This window comes from Naegleria gruberi (genome assembly GCF_000004985.1).
Source record: "Naegleria gruberi genomic scaffold NAEGRscaffold_62, whole genome shotgun sequence".
Taxonomy (NCBI): Eukaryota; Heterolobosea; class Eutetramitea; order Acrasida; family Naegleriidae; genus Naegleria; species Naegleria gruberi.
In genome coordinates this window covers 6,057-33,724 of record NW_003163265.1, presented here as the reverse complement: position 1 = coordinate 33,724, position 27,668 = coordinate 6,057, and the positions used below count along the sequence as shown (strand labels likewise).

At 30.2% G+C, this 27,668-nt stretch overlaps 12 protein-coding genes and 1 non-coding gene across 13 annotated transcripts; 6 read left to right on the top strand and 7 right to left on the bottom strand.

Moving 5' to 3' along the window:
* Positions 1 to 394: 394 nt before the first annotated feature.
* NAEGRDRAFT_73586 (uncharacterized protein) lies at positions 395 to 712 on the bottom strand (the record flags this gene model as incomplete). The annotated part of the gene is made up of 1 exon (XM_002671242.1): positions 395 to 712. One exon carries the CDS (start codon positions 710 to 712, stop codon positions 395 to 397), a length of 318 nt encoding a protein of 105 aa, XP_002671288.1.
* Positions 713 to 811: 99 nt separating this feature from the next.
* NAEGRDRAFT_73585 (uncharacterized protein) lies at positions 812 to 1,501 on the bottom strand (the record flags this gene model as incomplete). Its single annotated transcript, XM_002671241.1, has 1 exon — positions 812 to 1,501. One exon carries the CDS (start codon positions 1,499 to 1,501, stop codon positions 812 to 814), a length of 690 nt encoding a protein of 229 aa, XP_002671287.1.
* A 2,168-nt stretch (positions 1,502 to 3,669) lies between these two features.
* On the bottom strand, positions 3,670 to 6,283 carry NAEGRDRAFT_81539 (uncharacterized protein; the record flags this gene model as incomplete). Its single annotated transcript, XM_002671240.1, has 2 exons — positions 3,670 to 4,792; positions 4,849 to 6,283. The coding sequence occupies 2 exons, from the start codon at positions 6,281 to 6,283 to the stop codon at positions 3,831 to 3,833; spliced, it is 2,397 nt and encodes a 798-aa protein (XP_002671286.1). The 3' UTR covers positions 3,670 to 3,830.
* A 339-nt stretch (positions 6,284 to 6,622) lies between these two features.
* NAEGRDRAFT_59453 (uncharacterized protein) lies at positions 6,623 to 10,656 on the bottom strand (the record flags this gene model as incomplete). Its single annotated transcript, XM_002671239.1, has 2 exons — positions 6,623 to 8,723; positions 9,192 to 10,656. 2 exons carry the CDS (start codon positions 10,654 to 10,656, stop codon positions 6,643 to 6,645), a joined length of 3,546 nt encoding a protein of 1,181 aa, XP_002671285.1. The 3' UTR covers positions 6,623 to 6,642.
* Positions 10,657 to 11,139: 483 nt separating this feature from the next.
* On the top strand, positions 11,140 to 12,081 carry NAEGRDRAFT_82781 (uncharacterized protein). Its single transcript, XM_002671303.1, has one exon. The coding sequence runs from the start codon at positions 11,249 to 11,251 to the stop codon at positions 11,924 to 11,926; it is 678 nt and encodes a 225-aa protein (XP_002671349.1). The 5' UTR covers positions 11,140 to 11,248; the 3' UTR covers positions 11,927 to 12,081.
* A 345-nt stretch (positions 12,082 to 12,426) lies between these two features.
* On the bottom strand, positions 12,427 to 14,983 carry AM51 (uncharacterized protein; the record flags this gene model as incomplete). The annotated part of the gene is made up of 5 exons (XM_002671238.1): positions 12,427 to 13,268; positions 13,394 to 13,742; positions 13,782 to 14,385; positions 14,440 to 14,802; positions 14,861 to 14,983. The coding sequence occupies 5 exons, from the start codon at positions 14,981 to 14,983 to the stop codon at positions 12,644 to 12,646; spliced, it is 2,064 nt and encodes a 687-aa protein (XP_002671284.1). The 3' UTR covers positions 12,427 to 12,643.
* A 608-nt stretch (positions 14,984 to 15,591) lies between these two features.
* Positions 15,592 to 17,472, top strand: NAEGRDRAFT_73579 (uncharacterized protein; the record flags this gene model as incomplete). Its single annotated transcript, XM_002671302.1, has 1 exon — positions 15,592 to 17,472. One exon carries the CDS (start codon positions 15,592 to 15,594, stop codon positions 17,470 to 17,472), a length of 1,881 nt encoding a protein of 626 aa, XP_002671348.1.
* A 172-nt stretch (positions 17,473 to 17,644) lies between these two features.
* On the top strand, positions 17,645 to 18,887 carry NAEGRDRAFT_81534 (uncharacterized protein; the record flags this gene model as incomplete). Its single annotated transcript, XM_002671301.1, has 2 exons — positions 17,645 to 18,261; positions 18,422 to 18,887. 2 exons carry the CDS (start codon positions 17,645 to 17,647, stop codon positions 18,864 to 18,866), a joined length of 1,062 nt encoding a protein of 353 aa, XP_002671347.1. The 3' UTR covers positions 18,867 to 18,887.
* A 264-nt stretch (positions 18,888 to 19,151) lies between these two features.
* Positions 19,152 to 19,223, top strand: NAEGRDRAFT_t653. Its single transcript has one exon. It is a non-coding gene; the product is annotated as a tRNA-Pro (tRNA).
* Positions 19,224 to 19,603: 380 nt separating this feature from the next.
* On the top strand, positions 19,604 to 20,929 carry NAEGRDRAFT_73577 (uncharacterized protein; the record flags this gene model as incomplete). Its single annotated transcript, XM_002671300.1, has 1 exon — positions 19,604 to 20,929. The coding sequence occupies one exon, from the start codon at positions 19,604 to 19,606 to the stop codon at positions 20,927 to 20,929; it is 1,326 nt and encodes a 441-aa protein (XP_002671346.1).
* A 40-nt stretch (positions 20,930 to 20,969) lies between these two features.
* NAEGRDRAFT_73576 (uncharacterized protein) lies at positions 20,970 to 21,596 on the bottom strand (the record flags this gene model as incomplete). Its single annotated transcript, XM_002671237.1, has 1 exon — positions 20,970 to 21,596. The coding sequence occupies one exon, from the start codon at positions 21,594 to 21,596 to the stop codon at positions 20,970 to 20,972; it is 627 nt and encodes a 208-aa protein (XP_002671283.1).
* A 2,453-nt stretch (positions 21,597 to 24,049) lies between these two features.
* NAEGRDRAFT_56335 (uncharacterized protein) lies at positions 24,050 to 25,255 on the top strand. Its single transcript, XM_002671299.1, has one exon. The coding sequence runs from the start codon at positions 24,061 to 24,063 to the stop codon at positions 25,192 to 25,194; it is 1,134 nt and encodes a 377-aa protein (XP_002671345.1). The 5' UTR covers positions 24,050 to 24,060; the 3' UTR covers positions 25,195 to 25,255.
* Positions 25,256 to 25,776: 521 nt separating this feature from the next.
* NAEGRDRAFT_73574 (uncharacterized protein) lies at positions 25,777 to 27,075 on the bottom strand (the record flags this gene model as incomplete). Its single annotated transcript, XM_002671236.1, has 1 exon — positions 25,777 to 27,075. One exon carries the CDS (start codon positions 27,073 to 27,075, stop codon positions 25,777 to 25,779), a length of 1,299 nt encoding a protein of 432 aa, XP_002671282.1.
* Between the last annotated feature and the right edge of the window lie 593 nt (positions 27,076 to 27,668).

Here is a 27,668-nt window from a genome sequence, read left to right as displayed (position 1 = left end):
AAAAGAACTTCAAGAAAGATACAAGATGCTCTTGGATGAGAGGGATAAACTCAAAATAATTAATCTCGACAACAAAATGATTGATGAATAAAAATAATCATGTTATTTTACACATCTTGCATTGTTACATCGTCTTCTTCTTCAAGAATTTGTTGAGCATTATGATTGATAATTTCTTCTTGTGATGGTTCCATAGTGCGTAGCATTGCTTCTTCGGAAAAATCTGTTATGTATGAATTTACAATTAGACATTTCTCTATTGAGCTAAGTAAATGTCCAAGCTTTTTATATTGTCTATTTGGCTCAATTAACAATTCACAAAGACGTTGTAATGTGAAGGGTGGATTACTTTGAAGAAATTAATTTTAAAATTCTATATTTTAGAATAAAACACCTACCTATTAAATTTACGTAAATTACTGTCAATTGATTGCATTAGATTATCAAAATTTTCTTGATTATTAGGATAGATTTGTCTTATGTGATGAATCTTGTATGACAAGTATAAATACAGTTGATTCCAATCATAGGCTTGATACATGTTAGAATTCGAGGCGATCGATTGAACTATTGAATCTAAAATAGCAATATTATATTGTATAAAATTATTGTCATTTGTTGTTGCATTATTTTCAACTCCGACCAGTTGGTTATTATTGTTGCTGATGAATTTATAAAATTGAGCAAGGTGATGAATTTGTTCTTCACTCATTTTTTTCTGTTTTTTTATGGAATGTTTGTGTTGTGTGATAAGCTCACATGTATTATTTGTACGTGAATTTAATGAGTGTTAAAATTATTATTCAATTTATTATTCAGTACTTTCTTTACAAATATGTTCTTCGTTGGCAATGGATGAGGTTTTGGATTTTTTGTTAGTTTCTTCTTTTGTAGTTTTTTTCCTCTTTTTTTCATTTGACTTTTCAGAAATAATCTGTTCAATAATTTCCTTGGCTGCTGTTGATTCAGGATTAACTTTGATAATGTCACTTTCTTGAAAAGGTTTTTCACAAAGCATGCAACATCCATCTTTTTTTGCTAAACCAATTGCCTTCTCACTCATTACATGTCCACAACTCGAAATACAATAAACAGAGAATTGTCCTCTAATTTCTTCCCTCAATACAGGACAAATGAACCTGGATTTTCTAATCAAAGAAACTGCTGTTTTATCCATTGTTTCTGCCTTGTCCTCTTCAGAGAAATCGGGATTTTTCTCTAAAATTACATCATTAATATCACTCAATTTACCAATGTGTCCAATTATTTCCTTATGTTTCTTCTTTTTCTTTTTATCAATTAAACATTCCAAAAGACTTGTCTTATTGTATAAAAATCCAACTTTGTCCATTACAATCGGATCATGTAAGGGTTCTTTTGTTAACCGACATAAATTCCAAATTGTAAAATTAACTGCCTCCTTGTCTGGTTTTTTATCTTGTTTTTTGGTCTTGACTATGATATCCCTTCGGTCACATAATGTTCCGCCATCTGCTCCCATTTTTTTAAATAATTATCATGCTCTATTAATAAAATTAATTGAATTAAATTCTGTTAGGGATCTCGATTAAAAGATTTTTTTGATCAAAAAAATTATTATCGAAAATCATGATTAAAAGACTTTCGGAAGATGAGTGGTTTGAAATTTGTTCCTTTCTAAATGTATCCGATATATATAGGATTATTCAAGCATTTATTTGTTTATATCAGGCTATTTTCAATAATTATAAATATGAGGATAATCAACGATTCAATCGTGATCATTGTTTGATAAAATTAATACAAGAAAAATTCATCAAACAAGTACACAGTAATGAATATATTGGATCTAATTACTGTACAATTAGAGAAAAGGAATTTCTCTTAAAATCATCAACTAGGAAAATATTTTTCGAAAATAGGTTGGATTTTAAAATTTGTTTGAGATTATCAATCAGATTTAATTACTTGATGTTTTTCAATTCATCACAAGAGAACTTTGAGTTTCTTATTTACATTCGAAAGGGTTATTGTACAAATAGTTCATCTGTTCCAAAATATTTACGGAAATTAAATTGTATATTTGAGAAAATTAAGGTAGATTTTAATCGTAAATTACCCAAGGAAGGAATTCTCCTAGTTCATGGTTTGCAATCTGATGGTCGATGTGTTCAAATATATTCCTTGGAAGGGATAAAGCCATCCAAGAGACTAGAATCCAACTTTAGTTCACTTAAATTGCCTGAACATATTGATTCCCATCTAACATCTAGCCATGTTACACTAACAAGCATAATGAAGAGAGTATTGATACAGTTATTGGGAAACAATTTACAAAAAGAAAGCCAAATAATCGATGCAATTATTGAGCTTGAATTTGTTTTACCTAAGAGGAATATAGTAATAGATATTTTACCAGAAAATAATTTATCTCAGTCAATATCAGATTTTCCCTGTCAATTACACATACAAACTGTTCCATTTTCTTATAATTATTTTATGAAACCTAAACAATTATTTATTGGATCTATTCCTTTCATAATAGAAGCTGTTGCTCTTTGTATTTATATTATTTATTGGTGGATTATTTGGATCTATACTGGAATACCCATTTTCAGTCACACAAGAAATATGTTTTCAATTCCTATCCAATCAGAAAAGCATTTTGTTATGAAACTAATAACATCAATTGGATTATTTATAGGGTATTTAACAGCAGGATTGTCTTTGTGGTCTGCCTTGATAGAATGTTTCAGATCATTTAATATTACAACGATTCGTAATTCGTTTACACTGGCGCTATTTTGTGTTATTTTTATTGATTTTGTAACTGATTGGAATTTAAGCTTATCCAATCTCTTCCTTCCTCCTTTTGAATTAATTAATTTTTTAACATTTCTATTAATGATAATATTTTACAGACAAGTGTTTCCTCAGTTACTAGCATTTCCAAAAATTGTTGGGATTTTAGTATTTTCCTTTCCCAAATGGTTCATTGGCTGTAGTATTAAAATTCCATCTATTCATTAATTTGACATTAATGTTAGATAATTATTAATAATAAAATCAGCCCAATACATTTTTCAATAATTATTTGTAGATTCTTTTGGTCCTTGGAATAAATAAGGTAATTTTTACAGTATTGCCGCACATTTTCTGGCAAGTTTTTGCCCAAAAATAATCAGTTGACTTAGATGCTCAAAGAATCGACATGTTTTTGTAAAGCTGGTACACACTCCGCGTTATTATTTAACACTAGCTGATGTTGTGCCATTGTCACTTCAACAACAAATACAAAAAAACAACTAGAATGCAAAAATTTAATCCTCTTACTTCTTCCTACTTCATTAGAAGAGGTGGTCTCCAACTTGCAATTTTTGGAGGTTGTGCTGCTACTGCTTTCCTTGTCTCCTCAACATTGAAATCTTCCCAAGGAGGTGTCTTCCAAGATTTCAGAGTTTCCCAAGAAAGCAATCTTTTCTAGTAAGTATTCCTCTTATTACCCAACATTATATTCTAACTAAATCAACACTCTAAAGTTCTAAGCACTGTGCTCTTCCTGGTGGTCAAAACGATTATCTCTTCACCGACTACTCACCAAATGTTTACCACATGGTTTCTAAGAGAGAATAAATTATCACACCACAACAATTTTGTACCCTATTTATTAATATAATAAAACTCTAATCTCTAACTAAATTATTGTTGTTTATTTGGTAGTGTCTGATAGTATCACTGTCCTTATTATATTATGATGAAATGTCTTATGGGGAAACATTCTGTCGGCGACAATGAAGGAGGTGAAATAAGCAGGTAATGTTTTCCCGACCATCATGTTGTCCTCTCCATAATTAATTCCACCACAATGATTGTTTATCTTGTGCTTGACAAAATCTTTTGACCTGATATAAATTTTCAAAAGGAATGTAGTCGAGAGAATCATAATCCTTCTGTTGAATGGTTTGAATTCCGAAATATTCTCCAGGGTCAATGAACACCACAGTATTACAAAACGATTCAAAATACATTGCTGTAGCCATATAGTTAATAAGGCGATTCCATCTGAATTGTGCTTTTTCTTCATAAATTTCCATACTCTTCTCAAGATTGTCCTTTGTGATAGATGAAGTAGCAACATTTTGATCTTGTCCAAGTAAAACCAAATTACGAATTAAGGTTGTAATTTCACCAAAAGCTAGAAAGGCATTATTAACACCAACACCAAGACGAAAATGAGCACTTGCAACTGAATCACCTTTGAGAATATTAATTGCATACGGATTGGTTGGATTGTCCAATTGAATTACTCTTGTCAAATTCTCTGCTTTTTGTAATACAACTCTCAATAGAACCATATCATACTTTTTCTCCAATTGTTTATCCCCAGTAAATGTATCAGAATTAACAATTGCCTCTCTAAAATCATTCACATTCTTGTAAGGTTCAGCAAGAACAGTATTAACAATTGACATAATCTTGATCCAATCAAAAGCATCTTCCTCCCAATTTGGAATCACTCTCTTTGTATCACCATTAGAGGAGTCATCATAAGATGAATCTCTTGAAGCATCTGCAAAAGCAGCACTTCTAATTTCCTTGGCCTCAGTTTCTAAAATAACAGAATTGACTACTGATCCTTCCTTATTCTTGTCCAATAATTGTTTCAGTGCATTTCTTCTTGCATGCATGTATTTTTCAATTGCCTTTTGACCATAATTATTATCAAATAGAATTTGCATGTGACAATGGCCAGCATAAAATCTCTTGAAAACACTACAAACATTGTCTAATAACAAACTTGGTTTCCAAGGATCTTTTGAAATATTAAAAATTCGTTAAAATAAACTTGAAATTTTCAATATAACTTACCAATAAATTCACCTGTATCTTCATCAATGGCAGTATCTGGACAGTCATTATCAGCAGTTCTCTTAAAATTAATTATGAGAGCAACTTGTTCAAGTCTTGGTTTTACAGTAATTTTTGGAATTTGATCCCTTGATAAAGTTTGAGCATAAAGCGTATTCGAAACATCAAAAGAATGAATATCTCTGGTAGTAATATTGAGTGAACTTCTTACAGTACTATATAAACCATCACTTCCAATAAGAATATCAAATGGTATTCTCTCAACTTTACATTTAGAATTTAAGAATGATTCTTGTCCAAATTGAGAACATAAATCTTGTGTTTCATTGAAACTCATATAATCAATATGGGAGTAACATTCTTTTGATTTACCATGATAAAATAGAGCAACTTGATATTCACTTTCTGAGTTCAGTTTAAATCCGATATCCTTCCATCTGTTCTCAAGAATTGAATTATGAGAGTATGAATTTGGATTGGTTACTTTTGGTATTTTCACTTTACATTGACTAATATATTGAGATCCAAATATAAATTCTACATTATCTAATAAATAAATAACCTTTGATAAAAATCTTTGAGTAATTTGGCATCTGACAGTATAGGTTCTTCTTTCATCTCCATCAGAATCTGCAACTGAACTAATTTTAATTTCCAAGTTTGGAAATTCTGTTGAAAAAGCTAATTCGTCCAATAATTCAACTGATTGACTAAATGGTTTAGGATACAAATCAAACCAAACATCTCTTGAATAATTTGTTCTCTTTTCAATAATATATAATTTAGGTAAGAGTAAAGATGCTTCTATGGCACTTAATAAACCAATTGGACCAGAACCAATTACAATATATTTGAGTGGTTGCTTGTTACCTTCTTTATCATACCCTAATTCTTTCAAATTATATTTTCTAGTTTTGTAAATTTTAACAATTTGAATGAGAAAATCTTTCAATCTTAACATTTGTTTTTCAACAAATTGTTTAAGTGGAAGTGAAAATTCATCATTATCATCCTCTAATGGTTCAATTCTAATTAAATGTTGTGAAATAATTGAATCAGATAATTTTAAAACTATTTCTCTTGTAGTATTCATTAAATTATTCATTCTCAATATTTCAGATGGTGATAAATCAAATAATTTAAGAATTGGTGATTGATTTGTAGAATAAATTAATTCTCTATCAAGAATGTGATAAATAATTGAAAGTGCAATCTTTTTAAATTTACCAGAGTGTTTTTCTTGATCGGAGAGAGGATGAAATTGTTCAGTTCTTTGAAAAAAGTTCATAAATTTAAGAAAATTCACCCCAATACTTGATTCATCATTTTGAATAACTCCGAATATTTCATTTAATGTTTGTTCTTTATGCAATATTGGAGATGATGATGATGATGATGCGTCATTATGAATATTTACAATAGGATTAGTATCCATAGTAGTAATAGTTGTGTCAATACCACCAGAATTATCCAAAGTTACTGTTGTTGCTAGAATTGAGTGATGACTTGATATGATGATTAACAATGCAACTGCTATTGAAACCACAAGAGAATGATGTTGCCAGCAGTGTGATGCTGATGATGATGATTGTTTCACCATTTTTTTATGTTTGAAGTTTTTATAACACCATTCTTCTCAAACTTAAATCAATTATGGAAGGAGGTCTGATTTGTACTCTTTTCAAAGTCTTGAATTTATTTAGACCACTCTCCAACAACCAATAGAACTAAAAAGTTCTTGTTTCATTTTCTACAGAGATAAAAGGGTTAAATCTTTAGTCTTGATGATTAAATTTATTGTAATTCTTCATCATCATCCAAGTCGTAGACTATTTCTGTATGATTGTCACCTTCTTCATCAAAATCTTCTTCATCTTCATCATCTACTATTATTATACTTTCATCATCTGACATGAAATCTTCATCTCCATCATCAAATATTGGATGATTTCCAAACAAATCTTCTTCATCATCCTCATCATCTTCATCATCGTCCTCACTATCTGAATCTTGATCACTTTCCATATGTTCATCTCCATCATCATCATCTTCATATGGAACATCACCTTTTGTTTGCCCAATCTCATAAATTTTAACCGAGCTGAATGGTGAATTATGGGATAGTAAGGAAACATAATTATAAACTGGATCAATAGAAATATCGTGAATTTCATGTCTTTCAAAAGTGTGGGAAGACAATAATTGATATGAAGATGTATCTATTACTTTGAAGGTATTGGATAATGTTTCATGAATCATATCTTGTGAAGCATTGTTATAACCTGCAAACATGACAGACTTATCATTATTAAATCTAACATAGGTGGCATCTTTGAGTGAAGAACATGTATTTAATAATTTCAATGTTCTTAAATCCCAAATTTCACTATTAATAATAACTTCAAGACCGTTAGAATTGAAATGATTAAATCTAATTTGGCTCAAACGATCAAATCTGTGAATTGATCTAGGAATTCTTATATCCCATAAACATGCATTTGCTAGTACCAAGTCATCATAGGGACTAAAACATGCAATAGTTTCATTCTCACTAGATAAATCATTGAATGTTGCAATAATTTCACCGTGTGCAATATTGTAAATCTTTGTTGTATCAAAACTACTTGCAGCAACTAGATCATTACCATTACTAAAAGTAGCAGAGAAACAATCCTTATATTCAAATAATGGCTGTCTTAATGAATTAATACCATATAAAAAGGAGGAATTCTCTCCCCAAGCTAGGAAACGAGGTTCTATTAATCTATCCGTTGAGAATTGAATACCTCTCAGTGGAGAATCTTCGAATATTTTAACTTGATCTACTAAATCTCCTCCATTTCTATCATATATAAATAAATCTCCTTCATCAGAAGAACAGTAAATTTTAGAAGAATCAGGAGCAAATGCAATTGAAGAAATAATTTCAGATTCACCAATAACAGTATTAGAATATTTCAATCTAGAGTATAGGAATTTTCTATTCTTTCTTTGAAAATCATATCCTATATCACGTGGATGTATTGAAATTTTCCTGGAATTTAATCTTCTTACTAAACATTTAGAACTTTTTAGAGAATTTCCTTGTTTAGGACAACAATGTTTGTGAAATAATGAAAATTCTGGGAGAACAGCAATAGGTTCTTCACATTCTCTGTGTTGTTGACGAAGATAATTAACTACAATTCTATCTAGTAAAGGTTTTGGTTTTGGTAAAGAAGGGATTTGAAAGTTCAAACTAGATTTGGGGATTTTCGCTTCTTTCATTAGGCATTTGGCAGATTCAACCAATCCCTTATTATCCAAATATTCATGAATTAATTGTAAAAGTTCATCTTGTCTATAAGTAATATGGGTATTTGATGCAATAGTTGCTTTTTCTAATCTGACAAGAGTATCATCCTTGGCTTCTCTTATGACAGTTTTTGACTTTCTACCTGTTACTTTTTCTAATAGTTTAAGAGCAGATTCTTTTAGTTGATTAAAAGATTCATATTGTTCTTCATTTTGCTTCTCTTTTAGTAAATCTGTTAATAATCCACCAATTTCAATTTTGATAAGAATTTGATTAATTGCTGAATCATTTGTAAGTTCTATCAAAATGTCACAACATAATTTTCTCAAAATATTTAAATTACTTGGGTCATCATAATTATATAAATTATCTAACAATACTCTAATACCATCATTATTACGGAAAACTTCACATAAATTTTTTCTAATAGGAATTAGATATGACATTGGTTTAGAGTGTGGGAAGAACATGTTATGTATAGTCCTCAGTGCTGCTTCTACAACAAAAGGTTCCCTCTCTACTGTAGAACAACCCAACAATAAAGAAATACCAGTTCTACCACTTGGTACTTCACATTCCACTAAAGGTATGTGTGAAAATGGAGAGAGTGATATTAATTCAAAAATCTCCAAAACTGTAAAGGAAATAATGCCATCCATCCAAAGATAGCTACTCTTATTTAAAATTTCCATCAGTGATATCATTATATCTTGACTATTTACAATTTTTACAACTGGAGCAAAAATTTGCTCTTGAAATGCATTCATTAGTGCAGAAATATTCTTTTTGAAAGGCTCAAGGGCAATTCTATTGGTAAATTCCTTATTTTGAAAGTCCATATATTTGAGTTTTTTCTTTTTAGATATTTTCTTTTGTAAATTAAATCCAAAATGTAATACATGAAATTGAAAGTAAGATCTAATAGTTTGGCAACATGTTGTTATTAATTGTCTTGTTAAAGTTTGGTCCTCTTTTGAATTTTCATTCAAAACAACCTTTAGAATTGCTAAATATTGTAAGAATTAAAACAATATAAAAAAACACTTACAAAGTAAAATACTCAACCCTGATTCCTTATCAAACTTAGTTACAACAGAAACATAGGCAAAAGCATTTTGAAAGAATTGACAACCATATTTTCTCAATTCACTATGATTAGATTGTAAAAATCCTATTCCCATCTCTGTTAATTTGTCAGTAATAGTTTCATTTTTAAACACTTTATCCATGATATCTGGATAGCTTGCAATACTTGATAGGCATAAGGAAAGACCACCCGATAAATAATTAATAGCTGGTAATTTGAGTAGAGATCCTAGACATCCTTTTTCAACAAAATTTTGAGCAAATGATACATGTGCAAGTAGAGAGTCTGACATTTTAAGACCATCTGACATTAAGTATTTGTCTTTGGATTTGAGTAATGGTAAAATTATAGAAGCACCACCAGCTTGCATAATAAATTGAATGACTTCAATGTATTCTCCAAGAAAACTGAGACAAGAAACCAAGTTACGTAATTCCTGATATTCTAGTTCAATTATAGTTGGAAATTCTCCAGAGAAAGTTCTACAGTCTATATTGAAATTTTTAATATCCAACTTTTTCTTTTGTCTTTTTGGAATATGTTCTAATTTTTGTTTGAATCTATTGCACAAAAGTTGTGGAATTTCATCTTGAATATAAAATGTTGTTGCATCAGATGAATTCCTACTAATACTTCCTAATAATCCAAGACAGTATACATATTTAGAATAATTAAATAAAAATTCATTGTCACTCGTTGGTCTATTGGAAGTATTAATAAATTCTTTCACTTCCTTTGAAAAGAATGTCATTATTTCATCCATTAGAAAAGTTTTTTCAAATCCAGCAGGATAAATCATGTGTAAAGTACGTAAAATTGAAAGTAAAAAGTTTTTTTTAACTTGTTCCTCTTCAGAATTATATTCTCCTGAAATGTAATGCATTAAATATTGAATAATTTCTTCGATAAATTCCTCTCCAGTAATTTGAAGAAGAGTACCAATTCCAAAATCTCCTCTCAAATCTAGTAATGGATGATCTGTCAAGTCTTGATACATGTCTTCATAATGTTCAACTATTGATGATATCATATTTAAAGCATTGGTTTGCTTTTCTATATTTGAAAGAAAATCATCATCATCTTCAAAATCATCATCAGGGGGCAGAAACTTTCCAACTAATTGTGAAACAATTTCCGATATTCCAACAGGAACACTCCCCATAGTTTGTGGAGGAAGATGTTTATGGACATTTGGTGTTAAAACATGAGTAGGTTGTGGGGTGGTGATATTAGAAATGTTATTATTATTCTGTACAACAGACGATGATGTTTCATTCCTAGGTGTATTAATTGCTTGATGTGTTCTTCCCAGAGTCGTAGCAGATTCATTATTGTTATTATTATTATTATTAACATTGTTATTATTATTACTATTAGATACCAATCGACTAATATTGTTGACGAACAGCCGTGGTGGTATTGCCATGGTTTGGTATTAGTTGAATAAATTTACTTTTAATTTTTTTTTGATGTATGTTCAATATCGGATTACTTAAATCTACAACCATTGGCAATTAATACATTTGAATGAATCTTATTGTTGTTATTAAAATATTAGGATCCTACTCTACCCGATATAATAGTGGAATAATTTCTTTTGTGTTCTTAAAGATTTGTATCAGACGCTTCTTCAAAATATTTGAGTTTTTTTGTTCAAAAAAAAATATTCAAACACAATGGTAGGTTGCTTTGCTGGTAACTTTTATTTTAAATGATGATTTATATTATTACGTGAAAACCTGTCTAACAAATTTAACGGCAAAATTTTAATATTCCAATAACAAATTCTTGATGGATTGATGCATCTACTATTCTAATTACGGATTTGACAATATTGTGGATTTACACTATTCCGACTCTTCATCGTCATCACAAAAATAATAACAATATATATATTTTGAAAACAACAGCCACAAGGAAATTATATTGAAGAGCACCAGAAAAAACATGGTCACAGATTGGATTATTTTGAAACTAAACGAAAGAAGGAGGCTCGTTTACATAACAAGACCTCAAAGATGGCAACCAAGTTGAGAGGTATCAAGGCTAAACTCTTCTCCAAGAAACGTCACGCCGAAAAGGTTCAAATGCAAAAACAAATTAGAGAACATGAACAAAAGAATAAGGAAGAACGTACACCAAGTGAAGATATTGTTCATGGTGGAGCTGTTCCATCTTATTTGATGGATCGTGAAGGTGTTTCACATGCAAAGATTCTCTCAAATACTCTTAAACAAAAGAGAAAGGAAAAGGCTGGTAAATGGGCTGTTCCTGTACCAAAGGTTAGAGCTTTGAATGAAGATGAAATGTTCAAGATTGTTCGTAGTGGTAAGAGAAAGAGACAAATGTATAAGAGAATGATCAATAAGGTCAGTTATGTAGGTGAAGATTTTACCAGAAAACCACCTAAATTTGAAAGATTTATTAGACCTATGGCTCTCAGATTTACAAAGGCAAACGTCACACATCCTGAATTGAAGGCAACTTTCCAATTACCAATTTTGGGTGTTAAAAAGAATCCACAATCATACATGTATACAACTTTAGGTGTAATTACTAAGGGTACAGTTCTTGAAGTCAACGTTTCTGACTTGGGATTAGTAGCTCCAAATGGTAAAGTTGTGTGGGGTAAATATGCTCAAGTTACAAATAATCCAGAAAATGATGGATGTATTAATGCTGTCCTTTTGGTGTAATTTCTTAACTCATTGGTACATTGTTGTTTGGATAATGGCACCACTGTACTCATTAAGAGAAGCTTTATTGAGGATGATTTTGAATCATGCTTATTTAACAACTTGCTGATTAATTTTCAATTTTGTACAAAGTAAATCCTGTCAAATTATTTCCTAAAAAAAAATGTACGAAACATTTATTGTAAAATTCTAATGAGATGACTGCCAAAAGGAAATTAGTTTTTTTCACCATTTAAATCTAGTAAAATTTAGCCAAAACTAAAAATTTCTAAAAAAGAAACAACCATCTGCCACCACTCAAAAATCTCCTATTAATTGTCGCAAAAAGTAAAATCAAAAAAAACAAAACAAAATGTTACCAACAATTGTGTTAGGTGTCAGCACTGGTGTGTTTTTGTATAAAACATATGATATTGAGAGAATTGTAGATAAATGCTCAGACAAAATTAAACAGCCTGGGGAATTGTGGCAAAAGATCAGAGAAAAGGAGAAGACATACAGAAGAGAAAAGCAAATTACATTATTCCAAAGGCCAGGTGAGGAAGAAGATGATTGATTATTATCATTTCCTCTTTCTAATTTCTCTACTAATTCTTTGTAGCAATACTCTTTCTAACGTATTTAACTTGTAAATATTACAATATGCATGAAATCAATTGATCTTTCGGTTTAGATCTCTAAAATATTTTGCAACCATTATCAGCCAAATAAATTTGATTAATCAAGCGTAATTGATGATGGAAATATTCTAGAAATACAAGCTTTCATCATTTGTAAACATTCAATTCTCTTTTCTTTTGAAGTTAAATGTTTTGCATGATCTTGAGTATTTTTGGTGAGGGATTCAATTGATACTAATTGTTGATGAGCCATTATTGGATCATTATTGGATGAAATACCTTGTACATTTCTACTAGTAGTATTATCACTAAAATCCTTCATACATTCTTTAAAGTGAGGGTATTCGGTGTTAGAGCAAAAATTTGAACCAATACAATTGATGAAATTAAACCAATTTCGATGTCTTTCCTCTGCTGTTGTTTCTAATTGTCCCTTCTTTTGTTGAAGTGCTTTCCATTCTTTGGAACAATATTTTACTATGAGAGGAAGATTGGATGAATATTTAGAGTTGATAGCAGTTGCACCCGATAAATGATTATCATGAGCAAGAGTATCACTATACTTGTAATTATAATAATCCCTTGAATTGGTAAATTTAACTTCCTGTTGTTGTTTCTTTTGTTGCTCTGATGTTACTCCTCCAATATTGTTATTATTGTTAAAATTTCCACTTGTACTTTCCGAGTCAGTATTATCCATGTTTGCTTTCTGCATTTTTATTCTTGTTTGTTTTTGATTGAGATTTTGATTGAAAATATACACCAATACACTAAGGAAATAGAGTTAATACAAAAGAGTACAGTGCCTACAGATAGACTAGTGTTGAATAGAATTGGGTTGAAAAACATTGTGGTCTGAGAACCTGGTAACATTCTACCAATCCAATTATTATCACCATAATATTTAAAGAGTAAGAATAAATTTGAGAAAGAGAGTCTAATCAGTTCATGTAGTTTCTTTGAAGAACTGTCCTCATAAATGCTTGAAATACTAGAAAGTGAGAGGTAAATGAATAAGAGTTGGGATAATTGATTGATTAGACTGTCAAAGTTTGTCTCCATATGCAACAAGTACAATACAAATGTAATAGCAAAATGTATAGTTGCCAAATGTTTCTCAAATGGTGGATTAGTTTGAGGATCGTACATTTGATTCTTACTTGGAGGTGTTAAAACTTTTGGACATTCATACCAACCTTTGAAAGTATTAATAAATTAAATATTTCAATAAATACCTTGAGTGAAACAATTCCAACCTGGTCCTCTGAAAATAACTTGTAATCTATTCCACCAAATGAATAATTGAGATTTTCCTTTAAACACTGAATGTGTAGATTTGGATGATATTTCCATGCAGGTTTGCAAGATTGATACTATCAAATGATTTTGTGTTTGAATTGGATCAAATGTAGTTAGTGGAGTGGTAAGACCATAAACAACATTTGATTTTTCTTTTCTGATTGGGTCTTCAGTTTCCATTTCTTGTTCAGGTTCAAAAGTACCATAAATTCTATCAAAAATTATGAGAACACCACCATAATTCTTATCTAGACAATATTCATTTCTACCATGATGTACACGATGATGAGAAGGAGTGTTCAAAATCCATTCTAATGGAGATGGTAGTTTTCTAATAGCTCTGGTGTGAAACCAAAATTGACCAACCAAATTAATATTTGAGTGAATTGAGAAAAAGTAAGGATGAATTCCAGCTATTGCCATTGGAATGTAAAATAAAAAAGTTGTACAATCTTGATAAGCTCCTTGTCTGAGGGCTGAAGTTAAATTATATTCCTCCGATGAGTGATGTACATTGTGACCTGCCCATCCGATATTCCACTATTTTGTGAACAATATTAATTATGATTTGAAAAAAAGATAATTCACACTTACTTCATGAGCATATCTATGAGACCAATAGTATTGATGATCATAAAATATCAAAACCATCCACCAGTACCAAGAACTCATTCCAATATCAGTGAAGGAAGAAACAAGAGCTCTCTCACTGCCACCATGAAATAAATGAAAGAAAAAAGCATAAGGAATGGTTCGAAACAAATAATTGGTGAGTAATTTGCCAATCAATTGTTGGGTAACACCACATGCCAAACTTGAAAAACTATCATTCATTCTGTACAATTGTTTTTTAGTAATAAATTGAGAAATAATCTCGGCCAATATCAAAATTACAAAGAATGGAATAGCAACATCATAATTTAATTCTGCAAATTCATATCTTGCATAAAGTTGATCCTATTTAAAATACAGAAGCAATTAATACCTAAAACTATAGATAATTTGAAAAACAAACCCCTCTACTAATAAAAGTTTGATTATGAGATAATTTTGTGGAAACAACAGTACTGCCCTGATTCAAAAACTCATCATTTCTGAATAATAACCAGTCATAGACTGGTAATTCAATGCTAGACATTTTTTGTTTGTTGCTTTTAACCGATCAGGTATTGTGTTGAGGAGGGATTCTACCCGAAAGTTCATCTCTCAATAAATATAGGCCAGAAATGGTTTCAAATTGAAACTCATATTGTAAAGAGGGCTTTTAAATTATTAAAAAAAATTGTGTTTTTCAAAATGCAAAATACCACTCCAGTTTCGTATCTAGAAAAAGATCATCATTTTACTTGTAATTCTGAAGAAAATGATATCATGATGAGCTTTTCTGATCTTCCATCGGAACTATTTTTTGTTATTATATCCTTTCTTGATCATCGTGAATTGGTTGATTTTATGAGTGTTAATAGAAGTTTTAGAATTTGGGCTTTTCAGTATTTACTTTCACATTTTCACTATGCTCCTTCTGTGAGTAATTATGTGGATGGTTTTTCTTCATGTTTTAAATATAATTCAGAAATATTTAATGGAATATTTTCAGAGATGAAAAGTAAAGGTTATTATGCTTTTGGAAATGATGGAGATTTCTATAGTAGTTTAAAATCAAGTTGTTTACTCTCATCTGAAAATTTTCAAAATAATAATAGGAAAATTAGTTTTTCATTTTCAAATAATTATTTAATGAGTAGAATGAACGAGATTTTATCAGAGCGTGTATTCATGTCTATTCTTAACCTTACAAGATTCAAACAACTAACAAATTTAATTATGAAAAATCCATCTAATAATATTATTAATAGATTAGTGGATGAATGTGGATTGAGAAGTATCTATTTGGACTTTTTCGGTGAAAAAGATATTTCATTTGAATGGAGTAATTGGGAAAAATACTTTTCCATTGAGTCTCTTAATAATTTACATGTTTTACACATTTCTGGATCTGTTGGAAATCCTATAGGTGCATTACATCATCTAACAAATTGTAGAATATTAAGCCTATCTCAAAATAATGTATTTTACAAAGATTCCTTACAAACCATTATGAGTATGAAAAAACTCACTCACTTATGTCTTACTAATTTTAATAGTAGTGAAATACCAAAGGAGACTCTTTACATTATTTTCTCATGTTTAGGGGAATTATATGATTTACAAGTTTTAGAGTTGATATCTGAAGTTGCTTTAGAACTGAAAATAGATTCAAAGGTTGAGAAATCTGTGAGTTCAACAAAAATTCAACAGCTTACTCTTATAGCACCATCAATTAATATTATTGAAGATACATTAACACATTCTAAATTATTTTTCAATCACTTGCAAGTTTGTCAGTATATTTTTCTTCCAATTGGTAAGGCAAGTTCCAGGTTTTTCGTTCCCTCTGTAGATAGATTGAACTTAGCTTTGCTGTCATCCTCATTTCCTTTGAGTTTGTTTTCTAAGATTTCAATAGATACATTATACATTTGGAAAGATACTTCGTTTGAAATGATTGATTTGTGTTATTCAAAATTATTTATTGGTTCTAGATTTAAGGATGATAAAAAAGTTGGTATAGATAAGGTTTTTACGAATACTTGTTTCAAAATTACCAATTCCAATTTTTCATATAGTCATGGAAAGCAATTTGAAAATCTTCAAAGCTTGATTATTGATGGCTCTTCTCATCTCTATATAGATGATTTGTTAAACGCACTTTCCAGTGCGAGAGAAACACTGAGCACTTTGATAATGTCTAGATGTGAATTTTATAATAGTATAGTAACAAGTACAAAATCATTAACTTTTACAAAATTGAAGGAATTTAGGTTATGTTCAGTATATCCTGTATATTTCTTAATGGAAAATTTAAGGTTTAAAGCACCTTTGTTAGAAATTTTAGAGATAACTGATTTGTATCAAACGGAACCGGAAACACTCATCAAATTTATTTCAGAATCTTCTATACCATTACACTCTTTAAAGGAATTCAAGCTCAAAGAGGCTCAACTTGGAGATCATTATTTGTGTGAATTATTTCAAAAAGTTCTTCCATCACCAAATTTAACTCAAGTGGAAGTTTGTAGTGTTGGACCTATTACCATGGATGGTTTACAATTACTTTCACAGATACCAGATTATAATCTTTCGAAAATAACAAGTTTTAGTTTGCCTAGGTTTGAAGTGAAACCCTCAAAATTGGATGAATATTTCCTATTCATTAGAAAGCTGAATAATTTAAAAGTGTTGACTATTAATATTGAATCTATAGACATTTTAGTTGATGTATTAGAAAGGATATGCCATGATGTAAACAATTTGGAAAAATTGAATATTGTCCTATCAGACAGACTCAACATTAAATCAACCTATCAGAAGAATGACAAAATTAGTTATGCAATTAAGAAATTAATTTTATCCATGTCAAGTTTGAAGAGAATAATTCTGGATTGGTCACCATTTGATAATGCTCAATTAGAAGACTTTAGAAAATCTATTAGATCAAGTGGAAAACAGCCACCAAAGCTTGTTTTTCCACTCAGTTCTTTGAATAATTACAAAACAAATTCTAATTCTTCTTGTGATATTCAGTAATTGCCAATAAATAAATTTTAATATTATTATTTAAACAAAGATAACAAAAAAAGTTTGAAATTTACAACAAGGTAATGAGTGAAGAAGTTCAAAGTAAAGAGCATCATAGGAAGAAAGAGATAAACCATCAGCACCAAAAACATCAACACATGACAGACAGCCATCAAAAAAAATGTCTCACCATCACCATCAAAATACACTTGCTGTTGATAATACTGTAAATCTTCTTCTCTTAGGTATTTCAGAGTCAGGTAAAAGTACATTATTTAAACAAGTTAAAATTCTTCATCAAAATGGTTATTCCAAGGAAGAATTAATGAGTTTCAAAATTACCATTCAAAATAATTTAGTTTTAGGTATGGCAGCTCTTATTGATGCTGCACAACAATTGAATTTCATTTCTCCACAAACAATAACACAACAAGGATCTACAACAACAACAACAACAACAACAACGGAAGATTCTGCATTGTATGAACATATTGCAACAATTTTAAAACGATCATCTTCTGCTGATACACTCGCTTTTGACTCTACAAAATTGGTATCTATTCAATACGTTTGGAAACATGAAAAGATCCAACAAGCTTATCATCAAAGACATTCTACCTATCAAATTATTGACAACTTGAATTACTTTTTAGATGATTTGGATCGTATTGGTTCTAGTCAATATGTACCAACTATTGATGATATTCTTCATTGTAGATTGAGAACTACTGGTGTTCATGAAACTAAATTTGAATTTGGTGGTTTGGGTATGCGTTTAGTTGATGTAGGTGGACAAAGGTAAGAAATTATTTTTGTATTTAATATTAATTTATAATAATTTATGAACACAATAATTTGATAATAATAATACAAATAATAATAATAATAATACTAATTTAATGAATCTGCCATATGATGATGATATTCGTAATGAATGTTAACAAAAAAATTATTGTAGAAATCAGAGAAAGAAGTGGATTCACGTTTTCGATAATGTAACAGCCTTGATTTTTGTTGTATCACTAGTTGAGTACAATCAAGTATTGGAAGAAGATCCAAGTACCATTAGAATGAATGAATCAATGTTATTATTCGAAGAATTGGTGAATTGTAGTGTTTTTTATGATAAACCAGTGATGCTCTTCCTTAACAAGGTTGATTCCTTCAATGAATTGATCAAGAAGGTTGATATTTCCGAGACTTGCTTCAAAGATTATAGTGGTAAGAAGAATTCTGCTCCTGATGCCATCAAATTCATAGAACAAAAATTCAAATCACTCCGTGAAAACAAGGATGCTGATGTTTTTACCGAAGTAACTTGTGCTATTGATACCAATAATATTAGGAAAGTATTGGAAAATTTAAAGACAATCATTTTGAAGGAAAGTCTTTCATCCAAGTAAATTTAATACTGTATTATTATTATTGTGTGATGACTTATTGATGGCCAACTCATCAAAATTATTGAAAAAAAAATATCTCAAACATATTATCTTCCAAGCAAACTTGTTCTGAGCTGATTAAAAGGCTCCAACACAAGTTTTGGATTACATTTGGACCAAAATATCAGATGAACCATCACGCCACAAACAAACGTTGCTCTTAACAAGCTACGTGACGCATCTTTTGTGGAATATTTGCTGTATATACTTGATAGGGATTCAAATTTTCCCATCGGCTCTGTGAAAGGGCCAGTAGTCTAGTGGTATGATGCGTGCTTAGGGTGCACGAGGTCCGGGGTTCAATTCTCCGCTGGCCCCTCTTGTTTAATTTTTTGATCCAACCAATCTAAAACTGAATCCAAGAAATATTTTAACGACAATATTTTGAATTTTATGAGAACGTACTTTATGTGCTTTTTAAGAAATAATACAAATGCTAAAAAATATATTCTAGGAACTATCCATTTCCGGAAAAGTTATTTGATTTAAAAATTGCTACTCTTTAATAGTACTGTTTACTCTAAAATATCATTACCATTTTTTAATGGATCTGTTTCAAAGGTTCAAAATTCCAACATTTATTTCTCATCTTCTCGTCACTTTTTATAGCCATTTAAGGACATTGTGCAGTATCAGTCTTTCCTTTAATATATCAAAAATCCTTAATTCACTTTCTAGTAACAATAGATTTAAAAAAAATGTCACAACCACCTCCTTCTAATGTTAATAGTACTGGTAATAGCACTCCTGGAAGTACCTCTTCAAATCAATTCAACTCTGATAGTTCAAAATTTAATTTTGTTGACATGACAAAAGATGTAGAATTCAAAACAAGAAATAAGGGAGACAAATCATTGAAGGTGAATAAGCAATTTAGGTATAACAAACGTTTTCAAAATAATTTTTTCATATTCAAAACAGGTCAGCAACCAAATAATTCAAGTAATGATCCAATTAATCAATTCAGTCATGATTTGAGTATTCCAAATTACTATTATCATCAAGCATTTGACAGTAATCAAGCAGTAACAGGAATGAATCTTGCTAATATGATGGATGAGAATAACCAACAACAACAGTATATTGGTGCTGTACATTCTACATCAACCAATCCACTAACAGAAAGTAGTAATAATTCAACAACAAATAATCAATATAGAGTTAGAGGTAGATATGCTAAAAGAACCAATACTACAAGTGTTACAACTACTCCTACTCATATTCCTCCATATATTACAAATTCAGAGACTTTTAATTTACTCAATTCTAATGCTCAATTAATGATGTTAATGGGTTCTTCATTTAATCAATCATATCAACATGCTAATAATTCAGATCCTTCCTTGATTGACTTAATGCATAATTCATCACATCAATCAATACCTCAAGAATTCAATCAACAAATCAATAATCAATCGTATTTTCTCCCTGAGGAAGAAGAATACCATGAACAAGATTATGGGGATACTAATCAATTCATCAATCAAAATATTCCTGTTGATGAATTCAATTCTAGAAAGTCATTTGTAACCAGATCCAATTCATTCACAATTTCACCTATTGAAATGAATAGTTCCAATACTGTTAATAGAGCCATGTCAGCTCCCACTATTGTTTTTGAGAAAGTAACAGATCAGTCTCCAAATGAAGAGGATACAGCAATTTGGCTTGAAGATAAAACACTTAAACCTACTATTAATAAGAAACGACAGAGAAAGTCTTTCCTCTTTAACAGCAGCAGTTCTTCAAGTAGTAGTAGTGGTGTTTCATCTTCAGAGAGTAGTGTACAAAATAGTAATTCCAATTCACCAAATACCCTTAATAATAATGGTGACAATTTGCTTGCAGTTGTTACCAATGAGGTAAAGAAAAAGTCTTCCTCTCCTCAATACAAGAAGAAGAATATTCAACAAGAACAATTTGAACTTGAATTTCTTGAAAGTAATCCGGTTGAAGAATCACGTGATGAGCTTGACATGTTACTTGATTCCATTATTTTAGAAAATAATAATCAATTCAATTAAATAAATTATTGTGAGATTGTTTATTGCAAATTTATATAGATTAAATGTGAGATGAGAATGATTCATCATCCTGACTACGATTATAGGTGGTACTTTGGAATGTATTTTGATCATTAGCATCATTTGAAATTATTCCACTTCTTTCTCGTGAAATTTCTTCTTTGAGTTGGACTTGTAAATTTTCATCTTGAATTAATTGTAGATTATTATTAGAAGAGTTTCTATTCTTGAATCTTCTAATTAGTGATGGTACTTTTAATAAAATAACAATTACTACAACTAATCCAATTCCAATCAATACACCAAATATTATTCCAATAATTGATCCATGAGTAATAACAATATTTGAAATGAAACAATCAGTATCAGAATCACACATTACATGAATAAAAATTGGAATACTATCATTTACAGCAATACTTGTATGGAAATCTATTGGAATATATTTTGGTGATGATGAATAAATAGAATAGGAGGTATATATTGGTGTCTCTTTTTCGAAGAATGTAAATGCTACTTTAACTTGTTGATATCTATTGGATGCAATCTCTAATTTAGTATCATATGATGTGATAGATATTTTATCACTTGCAAATAAACGTTGAACACCTCTTGATGGAATATTATAAGGACCTAGCTTGGTAAAAGCTTCAAATTTTTCTTCCATAGAAAAGTGTAATAATTTAAAATTACTGCTACTATAAAATATTATTAAATCTCCTGATTGTGATGTTTTTCCAATATTTAAATCTATTGATAAATTCGTAATATTTTCTTTAATAATTGTAAAATCACTAGAAGTTGATTCCGAGGTTGCAACAGAAATGGGAATATCTGAAGAAAATGATAAATGATAATAACCACCAAAATACCGTTCCGAAGATGTTTGAAAAACATTTGTGGTAGTAATTTTATTATTACCAACAACAATAATAGGTGAATAAATGATTAGAAGAAGTATTAACCCGTTAAAGATGAGATTAGATGACATTTTTTTTTAGGTTTTTTATTTTGAAATTATTTAAATAATTCCTCTCTTTGGTCTTTTTACCATTCAAATTCAATTTTCATTTCCTTGTCATCAATAATATCAAAATCTAATATACCTAATGGAATGAAAACTTCAGCTCTCCAATTTGAATTTGTTACTCTAAAGATGAATACCATTAGCTTTTTTGATTCATATTCGATATGTAAATTATTTAATCTATCTTTGATTAAATTTTGAATTTGGAACTTTCTTTTTTCTATATTATTGGATGGAATTGAACTATTATTTAATTCTGAATTAATTGTTTCTATTTTCCTCTTTTTTTGGTTAGCTTTTGCTTTAATTTGCAAAATGTCATCCCAATCAAATTGAATAGTTATTTTAGAAATATTATTTAATTTTGAAAGTAGGCAACACATTGAATAATTAGGATATTCTACACAAGTACTTTTTGAAAAAAATCTATAATTTTCGGAATGTGAAATATTTTGTAATAAATTTGACAAATTGAAAAAAAAGTTAATCATTTTCTGTGCATGTCCCTTCTTTCTAAACTTTTCAGCTATGAATAATTGTCTTAATATAGAATTACATGTTGCTATTTCTCTCTTCTTTGATTGATTACAAGTTAAATTGAATGAGCATGTAAAGTAACCAATACATTCAGACTGATTTTTGGTATTATTAATTTTAAGTAATGTAAAAACTTCAATTTCAGGTCTAATATTAGAATTTTCAATTGTATTTTTAATTAAATTAATTCCAATATTATTATAATTATTTTTAAAAATAAATTGTCTATTTAAAAATTGATTTTCAGATAAATTAAATCTATTAAATGTATTTTCAATTGAAACTTCTAATAAATCCATTGAATATTCAATAATTGTTTGAAGTGTTACTTTTGATACAGGTAAAAAACGTGAATCTTCCCTAGTTGCTAAATAATTTGAATATGAAAATTTGTTTAAATTATTTTCGTTATTTACTTTACATATTATGTAATAAGAATCATCATTACATTCATTAATTTCATACCTTTCATAAAATAGGAAAGGATCTTGTATATCATCTTGGTAATATATAATTTTTTCATTTAAACTTGAATTTAAACATTTAGTTATAGAATTTAATTGTCTTGTTTCTGTACAATGATTACAAATAAAAAATGGAATTAATTTGAGTTTGTTTTCAATATTTTTCAATTCCGAGTCTAAATTATTATTTACATTGTTATTTACATTATTTAAAGAATTTAAAAATATATTTTCCACCATTACACAAAAGTTTCCTGTTTGTTTTTCATTATAAATTTCAGAGCAACAATATAAATGATAATATCTATTACAAATATCACAAGCTATCATATTACTATGTAGAAATTCTTGAATTGTATTATTCTCTGAATTGATAAATCCTTTTCCACAATCAGGACAAATATATTCATCAATTTGAAAGCTGGATTGTGTTGATTGTGACGGTTCCGATTCATCACTCTCCATACAATCAGTATTTTGTGATTTTTTCGAATTACTATTACTGTTTGCTACTATCACTTTTTCATAATGTCCTAATATCCTTTCCGAAGAGCACATCCTCATCAAACAAGTGCATTTACTTCAAGAGGCTTTTTTTTATTTGTTTTCTATTTTTTGTTGGATATTTTTTTGGCGGTCTTTTGGTTCGCATTATTATTGCTTTGACTTTTTCCTTAGTGTGAAGCTCATGCCAGATATTTATTGTGTTGTAGAAGATTATTTTCAGTGTTGTAGATAATATCCATCCTATTTCAACTAGGCCTATTAACTAAATGGGTCATTATGTTGTTGCGTATTGATTGCTGTGTTTATTCCATTTATTGAGTTTGATTGAGGAGAAATTATTTGAAGGGCTAACTGGAATTCCTACAAGATACCTACAAGAATGGAATTAAGGTATTTACTAACAAATTTACAGAGGCCACTCTGAGAATGAAACTTTGCTCTATCAGTTTATATATTATAAATTGAAGTCAAGTGATGAGGATTGATGGGTGAATGATGTACTTGAACAAATCATTTAACCTGTCATCACAACTATTATTTAACCATCACTTGTGACATAATTCACAAACACAAAAAAAAACAAATAATAATTCAAGATGTCCTTCTGTGAAGACGTTCAAGCCCTCGTTGTTGACAACGGTTCTGGTATGTGTAAAGCTGGTTTTGCTGGTGATGATGCTCCTAGAGCTGTCTTCCCTTCAATTATTGGTAGACCAAAGCAAAAGTCCATCATGGTTGGTATGGGTAACAAGGATGCCTATGTTGGTGATGAAGCTCAATCAAAGAGAGGTATCTTGACTTTGAAGTATCCAATTGAACATGGTATTGTTACCAATTGGGACGATATGGAAAAGATCTGGCATCACACTTTCTACAATGAATTGAGAGTTGCTCCAGAAGAACATCCAGTCTTGTTGACTGAAGCTCCTTTGAATCCAAAGGCCAATAGAGAAAAGATGACTCAAATTATGTTTGAAACCTTCTCAGTTCCAGCAATGTATGTTGCCATTCAAGCTGTCTTGTCCTTGTATGCTTCTGGTAGAACTACTGGTATTGTTTTGGACTCTGGTGATGGTGTTTCACACACTGTTCCAATTTATGAAGGTTATGCCTTGCCACATGCCATTTTGAGATTGGATTTGGCTGGTCGTGACTTGACTGATTACTTGATGAAGATTTTGATGGAAAGAGGTTACTCATTCAACACAACTGCTGAAAGAGAAATTGTCAGAGATATTAAGGAAAAGCTCTGTTATATTGCTTTGGACTTTGAAGCTGAAATGAAGGTTGCTGCTGAATCATCCTCAGTTGAAAAGTCATACGAATTGCCAGACGGTAATGTTATCACTGTTGGTAATGAAAGATTCAGATGTCCAGAAGTTTTGTTCCAACCAAACTTCATTGGTATGGAAGCTGCTGGTGTTCATGAAACTACTTTCAATTCAATTGGTAAATGTGATATTGATATCAGAAAGGACTTGTATGGTAACGTTGTCTTGTCTGGTGGTACTACTATGTTCGAAGGTATTGCTGAAAGAATGACCAAGGAATTGACTGCTATGGCTCCTGCCTCAATGAAGATTAAGGTTGTTGCTCCACCAGAAAGAAAGTACTCAGTCTGGATTGGTGGATCCATCCTCGCTTCACTTTCAACTTTCCAACAGATGTGGATAACGAAGGAAGAATATGAGGATGCCGGTCCAGGTATCGTTCACAGAAAGTGTTTCTAAATGATGGCACTTTGTATAGTCAACTGTCGAGCTCTGTAAAAATAAATCTGTAATTTAAATGAATTTTTAAAAAAAGACTTGATTTTAGGAATCTCCTTGGTTTGTTTGGTGGGCACATGTTTGAATCTTTTTGAATAGTAAAGTAGTTATAGATTGAAATTAGAGAGCTAGAAAATATTTGAATGGTCAAAAAAAAATGAACACCTCAAAAGGTTTGGTTTGGAATTCGAGTTGACTTTTTTGGGTTATTTAAGGTATTACTTTGTGAAGATTGATTATCATTGATTGCATTTTTATGATCTATTAATGATGTAAATTTGAAGGTTTAATTTCTTATTTTGATAGATATTTAAAGGTCAGGTCGTATCAACTTTTGAAATATGGACTTTGAGAAGTCAAATTTTTCGGACGAGAATCTACTCGTTGATATCATCATTATAGAGTTATTTCTCTGTGGAACTGATGGATTAATGTAAAGAAAATTGTCCACTTGTCTCTACTAGGGCAGTAAAATATTTTTACCATTTATTTACAAGATTAGCCACAGATATAATTGTAATCGTGATGCATGTTATTTAAATTTTAATAACACTTTAGCAAAATTGCTTCCTTTTTCTCTCTTTTCAATGTTGAAATAAACAGGGTCATAAATATAGAGGTTGCTGGAGCAAATGTCAAGTAAGAGAAATGGCCGAAACTTAGTAGGCCCAGGCTCAATCCCAATCCCATAGGTATCGAGTATACCAACTTGTCTGATGATTTGATATTGGAAATAACCTCCTTAACAGATATGATACATGAAATTAGAGAAAGTGGAATAAAGCTCAGTAAACTCCCACTATATTTGAATAGAGAAAGACTAAGGAATGAAGCAGTGATAGGATCAGACAGTTTATAGGTACCTGTCAAACTAGATAGATTGTGAAAAGAGGCCAATCCCAGCATTGAAAGGCCAAAATATTGCGAGTATCTGTTAGTAAGTGCTATACTCACCACTGATTCAAAATAGGATAGCTCCAAGCCAATTGATCCATAAACCAGAGTCCTTATCGATATGATTGAAAGTCTCAATACAGTGATGGTTGCAATATAAAATAATGGAAGTACAACAATACCATCATATAAGTTAGCATTCCACTGTTTTTGAGGATTGATAATTAACATTCTTAAAGCACGAACAACACTGGTACATGATGCTCCAATACACGCCAAACTTGTTACAATAGGTATAATTTCTAATGGCCAAAATATATATGGGAGCCACCATAAACCCATTTCAAGTGATCTTTCATTTGAGGGAACACTTGCTAACTTTCCAATTGTAAACTGTACAATTACACTGAATAATATACACGATAAATGTGTTATTCTTGAGGTGTTAGCTCTTTCAACAGCTCGTCCCCGAGATTCAATGGCCTTAATTATACCAATGGGGTCTCTTCTTGACCATTTCAAACAATCAACAAGCTTCTGCTCTGAATCTACCTGCTGTTTCATTTCAGATATCACTCCCAGATACTTTTCTGGTTGCCTAATCCCAGTTGTACTCTTTTTACTTAATGTTTTAGATCTGGGTCCAAACACTCTCTTAGTAAACTCCTTCAAAACTGCAAAACCATTTTTCAGTGGATTTTCCCAAAATTTACCAAATAAATATCCATTCATCAGCTTTGAGGTACTTCTGTCAAGTGGATCCAAAGGATCATAGGTAATTAATTGGGGGAAGATGTTCGGATATGAATTTAATACTCTCTCCATTCGTTTGTTAATGTGGGAGAATTTAATGATGTCAATAGGATTGTTGGTGGAGAAGGTAACAATACAAAGTAACAATTCATCGGGAAGTTGATCAAGAGGTGCGGTGATAGGTTGTGATGTCATTTTTTTTGTAAACTTTTCAAATTTGTCACCATCACCATCATCAAATTCATCAAATAATTTTTGGAGACAACCTGTGAGTATTAAGATTGATTTATTTTTTACAAATTGTTCGTATTCCATTTCTATCAATGTTTGGTCATGAACTGAAAATTTGGCAAATAGACGTGTTGGTAATAGTTATCAAAAAAGTTATCAGCAGAACAAGAGATGTTTTCGGAGGAAAGTCCACCACTGTGGAGAGCCATGATTCTTCAGAATGTTATTGTCCAAAAAGTTTAAAACAATTATCAGATGAAATATTTGAATTTCATGTTTTAAATGTGAAGATAGAGAACCTTGAATCATGTATTTGTGAGAAAATCAAGAGTGAGAAGGCTTCATCATCTAGAGAATATTCCAAACTACCTGTATAAAAGCTTTTTACAATTTTGTAAACTGCAGTTTCTTCAAATAAATCATCAAGTATCAGTTGACCACAGAGAAATTGTTGGAGGAGAAGAGAGTTTGAAAGAATTCAGAGTTTACTTTGTAAACATGAAGATTTTGTTGTAATTTTGTAAAAACAATTTGAAAATCAGAAAATTGTGGATGAT